The sequence below is a fragment of the Staurois parvus genome, unplaced genomic scaffold (assembly GCF_062004578.1).
Source record: "Staurois parvus isolate SC_StPar_1 unplaced genomic scaffold, SC_StPar_1.0 ptg000560l, whole genome shotgun sequence".
NCBI lineage: Eukaryota > Metazoa > Chordata > Amphibia > Anura > Ranidae > Staurois > Staurois parvus.
The window spans coordinates 854670-868150 of NW_028318356.1; the positions used below are offsets into that span (position 1 = coordinate 854670).

The 13481-nt window shown below is 43.5% G+C and overlaps 1 protein-coding gene across 1 annotated transcript in view; it reads left to right on the top strand.

Moving 5' to 3' along the window:
* The first annotated feature begins 377 nt into the window (after window positions 1-377).
* LOC149450908 (coagulation factor XIII B chain-like) overlaps window positions 378-13481 on the top strand; it is a 72186-nt gene continuing 59082 nt past the window's right edge. Inside the window, exons 1-2 of the mRNA XM_089691284.1 lie at window positions 378-536; window positions 10495-10671. Coding sequence (XP_089547410.1) covers window positions 449-536; window positions 10495-10671 — 265 coding nt within the window. The 5' untranslated portion in view covers window positions 378-448. The remainder of the gene's footprint in view (window positions 537-10494; window positions 10672-13481) is intronic.

A 13481-nucleotide genomic window follows, 5' to 3' on the forward strand; every position in this document is an offset into this window, starting at 1 on the left:
TTCATGTTGGTAGGTATTTGGCTCCTGTCTAAATTGGCCCTAGTATGTGAATGAATGTAAGTTAGGGACTTTAGATTTTTTCTCGTTCAATGTGCTGGTTGAATGGTAAAAAAAAAAAGTGACCCATGCATGGCCAGCTTTAGAGTTGTTTCCCCCCCCCCCATCCACCTTTAATGTGTGGATGGGGAGATTGTTTTTTTTTGTTTTCATTTAATTTGCTGGTTGAATGAAAAAAACTGACCCATGTATGGCTAGCTTTAGACTAGTTTACTGATTAAGCTTTACAGGTACTTGTGCAACACAGAAGTGTAATTGCAGTAGCTGCAGGAGGAAACTTGGCTTGAGAATCAGTATGATAATGTTTGTGAGCAGGAAACATCAGTCAGGGAAGGATGTGAACTCCTTCTTGCAAAAGTTTCATTATTAACCTTTTTGTGCTGGCAGAAGAATGATCTCTCTGGAACAATACATCTTCCTTACTTCTCTGTTTATCGTATCATGCTCTGAAATACCTTTTGTACAGGAAAATAAACAAGGTAAAACTTTTTTTTCTAAATTAATGACAGGCTATAATCCAGAACAAGGACATAATGGGTACACAGCAAGCAGAAGCAGATTTGACTAGATTAAACATTTCTTAGACTATTTTTCTAAAATATGTTTATATACCTAAAAAATTGTGTAGGTTAAAATAGAATTATCTTCTTAAAAATAAAATGTCTGAACACAGCTGTCTATCTCTGAATGAATGTGGGGTGGGTTTGGGATTAGCCTCCAATATTCTCTGCTGCAGGATTTGTATTAACTGGTCTGACCCGTTATGTAATATTTAAATTCTGTTTTTACTCTACATGCTAAAAGATTGTATACTCCTATATTACTAGTAAAAGCGGTAAAAAAGCATTTATTTTACAATATTTTGCCTTATATCTTACAAATCTAAATTGCTGTTTGTTGAAAATGTACATTTGCCAAATATACAGTTGCTAATGTGAAAGTGTTGTAATCTGATTTTATTTAAATGATAATACTGTAATTAAGGTGTCCTTTTATCATGCAGCGGTAAATGACCGCTGCTCAGTTCTCCAGCATTCTCAGAGAACACAGTTCTCCTCTGAATGCCTTTTTATGAAGCGGTGTAGATCAGTTCTCCGTATGAAATTTGCATTTCTTAGCATTTTTTTTACCAAAAACAAAAATGGGGGGGGGGGGGGGAGCAAAAAAAAAGTCCAAAAACACTGGACTGCTGCGCTTTACTGTGTTTTGCGTGTTTTTCAGTGTTAGAGCTTTTTTACAGCTAAAAAACTCCTCTAGAAACCCACTAGTCCTGGGTTTTTTTTTCCAGCCTAAAAAAACGTTGATTAGTCTATGTGTGCAAGGACACATAGGATAACATGCTGGGGGGTTTAGTAGCTGTAGAAAAAAAGTTAAAATCCAAAAACAGCAGCTGTAAAAACATCCAGTGTGCATGAGCACTTACAGGTTGCCTGGGTTAACTGTGTCTAAACTCTTTTCCTGCCCCCTGCTGTAAGCCACAAAAATATGGGGGAGAACTCAAAGCTCTCTCTCTTCCACATGGGATTTCAGAAGAAACACTGCTGTAGCACGTAAGCCTTTATGGAGCACATGAACCTCTTCTGGGTCACCCTGTTGGGATTCTCCCTGGACTAGGAACCTACCATCACTAGACTTTTGCATAATGGACTTTGCTACCCTGGAAGGTATAAACCTGGCATCCTACATTAGTTAATTAGGGCTGCACTCTGTTTAATGCACAGTGTGCAGTGCTGTTGAGCTTTGTAGTTCAATCTTCAGTAAAGCTGTTTCAAGCCTGGTCTAGAGTTACTCTAAAAGGGTGCAAGACCACTAGGAAAGGTTAAATCCTCAGGAGTGGAGGAAGCGAGTAGTTGTCACGAGTAACCAAGGACTGGTGGAAGGTGGATAGAGCCCTGTCATGAAGCATGGTACCTGGCATGGCAACAGGTCCTCCAGTATCGAGGGAGTTTGAGCTCTGACTCCCTCCCCAGTGGTTGGTTCCCGAAAAGTACCAGGACCAAACCCACGTTACAGAGACCCGCAGCCTGGCTGCCTGGTACTGGATAGCAGAAGGAGTTTACTAAGTGCACGCATGAGGTGTGTACATGAAGTGGGCATAGGCTCAGTGGTGTCCCTCCTAAATGCAACATCTCACAGACAAGGTGTGTAATACCACAGGACCTCATTTTTCACAGAGAGTCTCTGTACATTTAACTACTGCACACAGTGTATTGCTTGTCTCTAACTCGGGGTACCGCCATAATGTTGAAGTCACATGAACGTGGCCCCGCCTGGTTCCGAGCAATGATGAGCACGCACACAAGCCAAAGGTATCACAATATGTGCAGGGCAAGGTGGCCCTGCCCACACCCTGTTCAAAGTTCTGGTGGTTGGGTGGGTGGGTAAGGGTAGTATACAAAGCTTTTTTTTTCTCATAGAATAGATGCAGGAACTCTCCTATTCTGAGTCACCCCTTGTCTCTGCCTCTCGCCTACCTCCGAGCACTGTCCCTTGGTTCCACCCCCTATGCACTTCTGAGTACTGCCCCTATTTGAGAATACAGAACCAACTATCATTTTGTGATTTGTATGGAATTTTTTAATAACAAGAAAAGCAGTGGATCCCCTGCAGCCAGCAACAATAGATGCCCCCGGCAACAATAGACCACCCCCCACAACAATAGATTTGCCCCCAGAACAATATACTTCCTCAGCAACAATGGATCCCCCACAACAAAATACCACCTCAGCAACAATAGAACCACCATAGCAGCAAGAACAGATTTCCCAGCAGCCAGCATCAATAAACCTCTTCCTCAACAGTAGATTCCCCCCAGCAACAACTGATCCCCAGCAACATAAGACTCCTTCCCCACAGAAGCAACAGATTCCCCACCAGAAACAATAGACCTCCCCAGCAACATTTGACCCCCATGCAAAAATAGATGCCCTCCAGTGACAAACAATCCCCCAGTTGCCAGAACCAATAGACCCTCCAGCACACCCCAGCACCACTAGTCATTAGATGCAGTCAGTACTGTAGTTGCCAGAACTGCAATTCCCCCCACATTCCTTCTGAAAAAAAGCCCTGGTTGTATGTTTTACATTTCTCTGTATACTTTAGAGAACTGGTTACTGTATGTATTTGTACTAATATAAGTGTGCAAGCAGGATATACTGTCACATTATTCACTAGCAAATTAAAGCAAATATATACCTTGACCTATTATCACATTGTAACCTCACAATATCAATAACAACGATACGTGACATGGGTCATAAAACATTTACATCTTCAACCCCTTGTGTCCTTTTGTGGATTTCCCAGTAATCCTTCTCTTTTTCTTCATAGAGGCAAGGGAGTGTTTGCTCACTATTGCTCAAATTACCCGTATAATCCTTCTTCTTACCATTATGTCATATGCAGTTACCGTAGACATTGCATAATGTGTGAAGTTTACTGAAATATTCTGAAAGGTTGTGCCAGGAAAAATACTGTTTTCACATGTGGTTTTATCTGCCAGTTAGAGGCAGTATAATCACACTAGTGAATAGAAAATACACAGGGGCTTGAAAGAGACAGAACATCACGTTAAAATAATATGTCCATTATATGTATAAAGTTAAGCCACTGGCCAGCAAAGTTTTGGACGGTGTGTATGTGTCACATAGGTTTCTCACCTACACATGGTGAGGGGCCCCAGGGTTGAAGATTGATATAGAGGAAACAAACTTGCTGAGTCCTTCAAGCCCTATACTTCAAGCTAAACCCCACATATCCTCACTACAGAAGAAGCAAGTTCTTTGGTGATGAACTGCTTAAACCCCACTCTATGCAAAATATGATATTGACAGAGCACATTGTGTGTGCCAGTTGTTGCAAAGTGATTATAAAAGTTCATTTTTTAAATAATAAACATATACTTACCAGCTCTATGCAATGGTTTCGAACAGAGTGGCCCTGAACTTTCTCTTCTCGGTCCTCCGCCGCGCTCTCGACTCTTCCTTTCTTTTGAGTGTACCCCCATAGAAAGCTACTTGCTATAGGGGCACTCGTGCAGGCTTGATCCTGAGCTGAGCTGTGTGCGTTTGTTGACACACACAGCGTGGCTTGACCCCACCCAACACTCCCTCCTCTTAGGATTTGATTGACAGAAGCAGGAGCCAACTGTTAGACAGCACTGTTCAGAAGTTTCATTTGATGAAGGACATTTTCCTATTCCTTCTAATAACACCCACACTGGGGACCAGGAAGTGTGGACTGCCTAGACTTATATACCTGACCTGTAGTCCCGCAGTGAGTATCCCTCCATCCCATTCTCATGGGACACAGCCTGCTGCTTCCATTGTAGATCATCCTGAACCCACCCTTAGAGAAATCCTCTCCGCAGTCACTACGTGTACCTCATCTGTAGCGGTTCTTACCGGGGAGGTGAAGGGGATGAGGATGGAATTGACCCTGGTGCATCAAGATATGCAGAAATGGCGGGATCGCACTGCGGCCTTGGAGGGGAGAGTGAGTATCCTGGAAGATGATTGTCAACCATTACATAGGGACGTGCGATATGTGCAATCGATCACTTTTACTAATGCCTCTAGATTGGAAGATTTAGAAGATCGTTTACGCCACAACAATGTGCGCGCAGTGGGTATAAGGGAGCAATCTGAGGGTAAAAGTCCTGTAGCCTTTATTGAAGCTTGGCTGACCTCTACCTTTGGCAGTGATACATTCTCCTTCATGATTGCACGTGCACCTCTATTACCGGGATAGAGATACCATTCTCTTCAGGGCCACAAGCAAGAGTAACCTGTCAGCTGACAATGTTCAATTATCCTTATTTCCAGATTTTTCCGTGGAAGTTCAAAAGCAACGCGCAAAATTCCTGGATGTCAAGAAACATCTTCGGGCATTGGGCCTTCAATATGCCGTGCTATATCTGGTTAAACTTCATGTACTTCATGGCGCTTCTCACTTTTTTGATAATCCTAATGCAGCCTTGCAGTGGCTTAATGGAGCAGAACATTGCTTACGAAAGCTCTCCTGGAACCTGACCTTGGGGACCTGGTTGATCATTAGTGCCTTAAACTCAGCTTAGCAGAACAGCAGAGTATTGATCTCACATTTCTTTCCCTTTTTGTATCTGATTTCCCGCTTAAGTTGGGGCTCCCCCCCTCTTTCCTTACATTTACCTGCTGTGTGCTTGTCCACAAGACATTGTGCAAATCCCAACCTGTTTTTGGTTCTGAGGGGACCTTTTGGCCTCCTGCCAGTGTCTTCAGTTAATATTATTATCGCTCTGTTGGCCTACATGTCGGTAATAATTTCAATATTCTCCCTTTTTCTGTTTATGGTTCACCTGCGATGTCTGTGTTTAGTGGAGTGCATGTTGCTGGGTTCATCTTCCCTGCTTCCTGCGGTTATCCTCCTGGTCACCCGGACCCATTTGATCTGGGTCACTCCTACTGCCTATCCGTTTATTGCTCCCCCCGGGGGGGGCGTTATATCTGTCCACAATTGAGTTATTCTGCCTGTCCATATGTATTATGTCTGTTTCCCATAAAGAATTGATGTTTTTATCCTGGAATGTAAGGGGCCTGGGTGATAAAACCAAACGGGGTGCTGTCTTCCATGTACTTAAACATTTAAAACCGTATGTAGTATGTTTGCAGGAAACCCATTTGAAATCTGACACTGTCTGTACCCTCCGCTCTCGTTTATGTCCTATAAAATTTCATTCCTTCCACTCCATGTTTTCTAGAGATGTGTGTATCCTTATCTCTAACTCTATTCAATTTGTTCATGTGCAGGAGTGGATTGATGTGGAGGGTAGGTATATTTTCCTACTGTGTACTTTGAATGGGTTTCACTGCATAGTGGCTGCAGTATATATCCCTCTGCCCTACTCTTCAGAGGTTATTAAACGCCTAGCTCAATTTATGGCCAATCATCCTGATGTTCCTCTATTGGCGTTGGGTGATTTTAACAATTGCTTACTCCCGAGCTTGGATAGATTGCCCTTGGGCGGTAGGGGCAGACAATTATCCTCTCAGCCTACCCCATTTGCTAATTTATTGGTGAAACTGGGCCTCCAGGATGTGTGGTGGATGAAGTATCCGACAGCAAAATGTTATTTGTGTTTTTCGGCTACTCATGATGGGCTCTCACGCATAAATTTGGGCTTTGGGAACACAATTATCCTGCCATATGTGTTTGATGCTGCGTACAAACCCAAGGCTCTATCTGACCATGCTCCTTTCTGAGTCAAGTTAAAGGTGTGTTATACCCGCTCTCATCCGCTGTGGAAGGTGAACTGTTCCCGGAGTCCGAGTTCATTCCGGGGGAGTTACCAGACTTTTTGCAGCGGAATGCAGGCTTGTACCCACCAGAAATGGTTTGGGATGCGATGAAGGCCTTCCTATGGGGCTAGATTAATCCTGAAGATTTCAGCGGTTAAGCATAGATCTAGGGAGTGGGAGGAAAAGGAATGGTTAGATGTTCAAGAACGGGAGGTTCAGATGATCCAAGACCCAAGGCCTTGTAGCTGCGCCTCCTGGAAAGAGGCCCAAGTCCTTTATGAATCAGTGCTTACGCAAGTGGCAGATAAGAAGCAATATTTTTTGCAACAAAAATATTTTGAGGAAGGGGAAAGTACGGGACACCTTCTTGCTCTTGTGGGGAAGTCACAACAAGGGGTGTCCACTATAGACAAGGTTGAGGATGCTGATGGAGTGATCTGGTCTTGTGGAAATCCTGAGAGTTTTTCATCTCTTTTTCGATGATCTGTATGCTTCTAAAACTGTAGCCACCCATTCTGAGCTTTTGCAGTTTCTAGACACCTGCTCTTTTCCTGTTTTATTGGAGACTGAGCAGAGACAACTGGAGATGCCAATTACTGTTGAGGAGTTATCTGAAGCTTTGGCAGGCACTCCTAGTAATAAATCTCCAGGTTCAGACAGATTGCCATCTATAATGTATTCGGTGCGCAACTTCTCCCGGAATTACTCAATGCCCTGAATGTCGCCATGGATGGAAATGGTTTGTCCCCCTCCATGAATGAAGCTGTTATCATAATATTATTAAAGCCTGGAAAAGATCTATTAAAACCTGGCTCCTACTGACCTATTTCCCTTCTGAATACGGATGCTAAATTGCTGGCCCAGGTTCTAGCTACTAGACTGGCGCGGATTATTGGTAGTTTCGTACATAAAGATTAGTTGTGGTTTATTCCTTCTAGAGCGATGGCTAATAATATTCGTAGACTTTTTTTGGAATTTGCAAATTCCAGTGGACAATCCTGGGGGAGGACAATTTTGTCTTTGGATGCGGCCAATGCATTTCATAGTGTGGAATGGCCTTATCTATAAGAAGTATTGTCTAGATTTGACTTTGGTCTCAAGCTCATTAGCTGGGTGCGCCTTCTCTATGCAGCCCCTAGTGCCTGAATCCGGGTTAACGGGGATTGGTCAGATTCATTCAGGCTGCAGAGGGGAATGAGGCAGGACTGTCCTCTCTTGCCCCATTTGTTTGCTTTGACAGTAGAACCTTTAGCAATTTTGGTGCGACAATCTCCAGACATCATCGGTTTTACAAGGGGCGTTCAGAAAATATATCCCTTTATGCGGATGACACACTGTTATATTTGGGTGATACTTCCACATCCTTAGATGCTGTTATGTCCCTTATTGAAAGCTTTGGTGGATTTTCCAGTTTTAAAATTAATTGGCACAAATCGGTGTTGATATCCGTGGATCCTGTAGAACTCCCCCTCCCGGCCTGTACAGAACGCATCCTAGTAGTGTCTACATTTAAGTATTTGTGGGTGGTAGTCTCTCCTGATCCTAAGCAGTATATTTCTCTTAATCTTTTACCTCTACTTCATCAGCAGAAATTGAAGTGTAACAGTTGGTGAAAACTCCCTCTGTCGGTGGTGGGTACGGTCATTTTAATTAAAATGATTTGGGCCCTGCAACTTCTTTTATTTTTTATAATTCTCCCATATGGATTCCTAAGAAATAGTTTTATCGCATAGAGACCCAGTTTAGGAGTCTTATTTGGAAAAAACAAGCGGCTAGGATAAAATTGTCCATGTTGCAATATGGCAAGGAGTCAGGGGGGCTGGCGGTTCCTGAGCCCAGACTTTATTTTCTGTCGGCCCAATTGCAGCAACTGGTTGGCTGGGATTCGCCTGATAATACTGATCCCATTATAAGTTTGGTTTCCCTTCCTGATTCCACCATTTTGGCTATTTCTCATCTTGAGATGGCTCTACCGGTCCTTCCATCCACGGCTCCAACTGTGGACCTCTTAAGGCGCGTCTGGAGTATGGCAAAAGCGTCCCTTCATATTACCGACTTTCTTTCCTGTACTCCCTTGTGAAATAATCTGCAATATGTAGAACTGGCTAAACTGGAGGTTTTTCACGACAGGAGGGATCGAGGCCTGAAATTTGTATCTGAGCTGTATTCGGGGGCAATCCTAAAGTTCATTTCTCAACTGCAAATGGAATTTACATTTACACATAAGCATTTTTATCGTTATCTTCAGCTACACCATGCAATACAGGCTCAGTCTTTGCTCTCTAATCTCACATTGATAGACTCAGTTTTTCTTAAGGATGTCACTCAAACTACCCATAAGAAGGGCATGATTTCTCGGGTATATTCCCAGCTATTGTCCACAGTACAAGATCAAGCTAGTCTCCAGAGCAGAGTGCAGTGGTCCCGGGATGTTTGAGAATTTACTGCAGATGTCTGGGATGCTGCCCTGGAATCTATTCCGGGAATTTATCTTTCTCCCTCTCATAAATTGTCTCAATTGTTTATTCTCCATCGAGCATATAGACCCTTGTGCAACTTTATCGGTGGGACAGGCATGATTCACCTGATTGTCCGAGATGTAGGGTCCAACAAGGTGACTTTATTCATATGCTCTGGCATTGCCCCAAGTTGTATAGATATTGGGATGGGGTTCTCCAATTTATTTAGCTAGTATTCGAATATACTGTTCCACAGGATCCCTTGCAATGTCTGTTGAGGGCACTGGACCAAGAACTGCTCCAACCAGGACTGTATATTTTGGTATCTAGACTTTTATATCTGGCTAGGAAGTTGATAGCAAGGTACTAGTTATCTTTGGCTCCTCTGACTAGTAAGCAATGGATAGATTATGTTAATTCATTACTCCTGCGAGAGACGCTCACGTACCAACATCACAATGCTTATCATAACTTCCAGCAGGTATGGCAGGGTTGGCTGGATACACCTGGGTTCGCCTCTCCTCAATTTATAGTGGACCGACTTTTGCAGGTGTGACATTTTATATCAGGTGTGTGGCTCCACTCCTCCCCTCTAGGGGATTTTTTTTATTGTTTGAAGGCATGTTTTGGGCTTTGTTCCTTTCTCTCATTTCTGTTTGCATCAGGACGGAAAGGAATAAAAGGGAAAAAGGAAAAAGCAAGTTATTGTCAAGAAAGTTTTGGATCCTGGTGGTCTCTGTTTCATTTAATTATTATTTCTGTTATTCTGTCTTTTACGTGATCTGCATATCCATGTTGTTCTATTTATGTGTAATCCTGCTGTTGCAGTAACGTCATTGTGGATTCTGTAAGTACTGTTCCATTTTCTCTATTATCTTGACAATAAAAGTTGTTTGGATTAAAAAAAATGCATATTACTGCTTTATAATTTAATTCTATGCATGGTTGCTGTCTATATTTTTCAACATTGAGGATGAAGAAAAAAAACTTTTTGACTATGAGGAGAATATGTGGTGTTCATACCTCTGGCCTGTAGATGCAACTTTTTACAGTTGTTATTTGATGTTGTAGTTGTTACTTAGGTATAGTTCTTTCTGTACTCTGTACAAGTTAGTTCCAGTTCCTGCTTTGATATGCTCACAAGGCTGCACATACTTTATGGATGCCTGAGCTTCTTAATAAAGCATTCTATATTTACTCATCCCAGACTACATGACATAACAGTTCGTAATACACAAAAGCAAACTGTCTAAAAACAGTCTAAAAACCAGTTTAACTTTACTGTAATTGATTTTAACAGAATTGCAGTGTTTCCTAAATAGCATAACCATAAGTGTGTGCACATGTTCAGTTTGAAGTAGATATGCCATGATCTGGATGAATGAGAACTTTCACAAACTTACTAAAAAAGCCAATACTGTTTCAGTCTAGGGTTTTCAGAATAATATTAATAAAAATGTTTGTGTGTGCTTACAGTAATAACCTCAGATCTTGTGCCGAAAAACCATTTCATATAGTATTTCCTGGGCAAAAGGTAACCATTAAACAGCATTCACTATAAAGTAGAATAAACCTCAGGGGGAACACAGCTGAACCCCATAACTCACAAGTAGATTATCACCAAGATCAAACATCTTTAAAGAACTGTCATCTACAAATGTTTATATTTCAATTGCACATTAACTCTGTTGAATTATTTATAGGTATCTGTAAAGTCTCAAACTTGGAGAATGGATATCATTTACCCAATAAAAGAATTTTTAAAGTTGGAGAGCGGCTCCAATATCAGTGCGATGAAGGTTACATGACAGCTCAAAGAAATATTGTAGAAGAAGCAGAGTGCCTTTTGTCTGGATGGTCAGCTGTTCTACAATGTTCCGGTACAGCAATATGTAGTCTTTCTTTCTTTCTTTTTTTTCTTTCCTACAGGCTATATACTATGAACTGGCATCATTTATTTAAATTGTGGTTATGTATTTTGTGTGATTTCCCTGCAACTACTGACTGCATTGTCAGAGAAAGGGAGGAGCACAGTGGTGAATGGTGCTCCTTCTATTCTTTGATGATGCTTTTACACCCCTTACTGGTACAGTGCTCCCTTCACTGCAACTGGCGGAGAGATCTTTATCTCAGTTTAGTGTGCCACTGCAAGTTATATCTGGATCACTAATTACTGCATTGAACTCCTGGAAACTGCTTTGATTTACTTGCCTGCTATATGGCTTCCTTCCCCAGGATCATTAGGTGCAATATGAAATGGCAATGTTTCTCCTAGCAGACACGATACAGTGTATTGATAGAGAGAGCAAAAGTCAACAGTTGGCAATGGTGGTATTAGTGACAGGGAGTGCTTTTGTGAGTAGGATATGAAGGAAAAGGACAAAGTTTTGCTGCTGCTGCTGCTTTACTTGACTATTATAGTGGTACTTTTCATTCTTGTTGTCTTTGTGCATTTGTAGTACTGATGGTCATCAAACTGACCAGATAGGTCATGTAGAATATGAGCTTTTCCTAGTAACATGTAGCACTTGTAGTACAATTGGTTACAGCAAACAGTCTCTTCTGGAGAGCTAGACAGTGTCTCCTATAGTACCACCCTAGACCCCAGTTGCTTCTCTATCTAGCTTCTTGGAGGAATCCCTGGACAGGGGATCCTGTGTCTGCCACATAAAAAGGATGAAACAATCCTGGGTGGCAGGCTAATCCAGTTTGCCACTAGAATTCGTCCTTCCCCTAACAGACCCAGGGGGTGCAGGTCTACTCACTTCTTCTCCTGTGCTGCTGATGGGTTGGCGGCTGCTACCAGGCATTTTAGCTGGACCGCTCCTCCCCTGCCTCACAGGTGGTCCTCTCTCAGGGGGCTGGTGAAGTCCTGAGCTTTCCTCCTTCCAAGGTCCTCTGCCTGTAGGTGAGCCCCTTTCCATTTGGGCTCCCTCTCAGGCTCCTGCCTCCAGCCTCACATCCTCCTCAACTCCTCTCTAACAACTCCCCTCCAACAACTCTCCTGTGGCTGAGCAGGCTCTCTCACTTTTAAGGGCAGTCCTGACCCCATGCCAAGCCTCCTGTTGGGAATAGGTCAGGATCCCTCAAAAGTGCAGACCATCCACACCTTACCTTCTCTCACTGTAGTCTCATAGAGCTGGCCTGCAGAGCCTCTCAGCTCTGACCCGAATTTAACCTCCCTCTAACTGTTGCACCTGGGAAGCCCCTAACAATTTGAGTTTGGCTCCCTTTAACTACCTAGGAGGGCGCTACAAACATTTTCTGCTTTGTGTGTTGGCAGTGGCATGTACCTGGGTACACACTGTGAATTCTAGGAGCCTGCTCCATTATCAGTGATTTGGGGGAAGTGATGAGCTCTGGGCTCAGGTCAGCAGGGATTTACCAAATTTCAAAGAAGTTCAGATGCCAAAACTGAACCCCTTTGAGATCAATAGAAACTGAAATTTGTCAAATTAAAAATGCACATTTTCTGGACTGATAGATGATGGGTTGTATAAAAATAGCATGGAGGGGAGGGTGGCACAAGAAAGAAATAACAGCACACAGATCCCAAAGTTCTCTCCAAATACAAACCCCCAAAGGGTCTGTTATGTATTGTGGGGGGAACTTTGAAAGGGTCTGCATGCTGTTTTTTTTTTTTTGCAGTTTCCCATGTAGCCATAATACTACTTTACTGCTCTATCAGATCTGCCAGGTCTAGTCCCGCATTTCCTGAGTTCTCTGTCTGCTTGGGTCCCCACCCTTGGGTCTGCCCACCACATGTACGCATTCAGTACTCTTATATCTGCCAGGTCTAGTTCTGCATTTCCTGCATGCACTGTCTGCTTCTGTCTACGCCTCCCAGTTCATCCACCACTTAACAGACCTATAGAACAAAGCCTAGGGGAAGCCAACTGTGCATGAAGGAAATGTGGGACTAGACCCAGCAGATCTATAGGTACTGAATACTTACTTGTGGTGGACTGGCGGGTGGGGACACAAGCTGACAGAGAATGCAGGAAATGCTGGGACTAGAACTGGCAACTCTAAGGATACTAAAGCCTTACAGGTGGTGGGTGGGCTGCTGGGCGGAGACAGAAGCTGACATCTTTGTGTCAGGGCAGGGCTGTGGAACGGACAGGTAGGCCTAGTGGCAGGGTAACGCACTGGCTGACGACAACCACCACCAACAGACCGAAGTCCCTCAGGGCGCGGAGTCTAAGTCCCAGGCTGCCCTTCACCAGGGCCCCTGATGGTGGGGATGGACTTGACGCAGCCAGGAACCAGGTCGCGGCCCCCGAGACACCCCGGCTGCGGTAATGGCCGCCGCCAATGGCGTGTAGCTGGTGAGAATGACAATAGCGTAGTCAGGCAAGCTGGGTCAACAACAACGGGACAAAACAGTACAGAACAGTAGACAGAGAATCACAGGTCACGGGCCGGGTTCAGCAACGGAAGGTCAGATCGAAGGAAAACACAGAGAATGGTCTAGTCACAAGCCGAGTCAAATACCAGAAGAGTCACGAGCATATACACAGAGCTGTAGCAAGACAAAGACACAAGACACAAGTGCAAAGAGCATGTGCGGATCACAGGCTTATATGTACTCAGCCACACCTCTCTGGGGGATGGACCTCAGAGACCTGAAGGCATAAAAGCTTCCCACCATGCTCAGCATAAATCCAAGATGGATGCCAGCACATGGAGT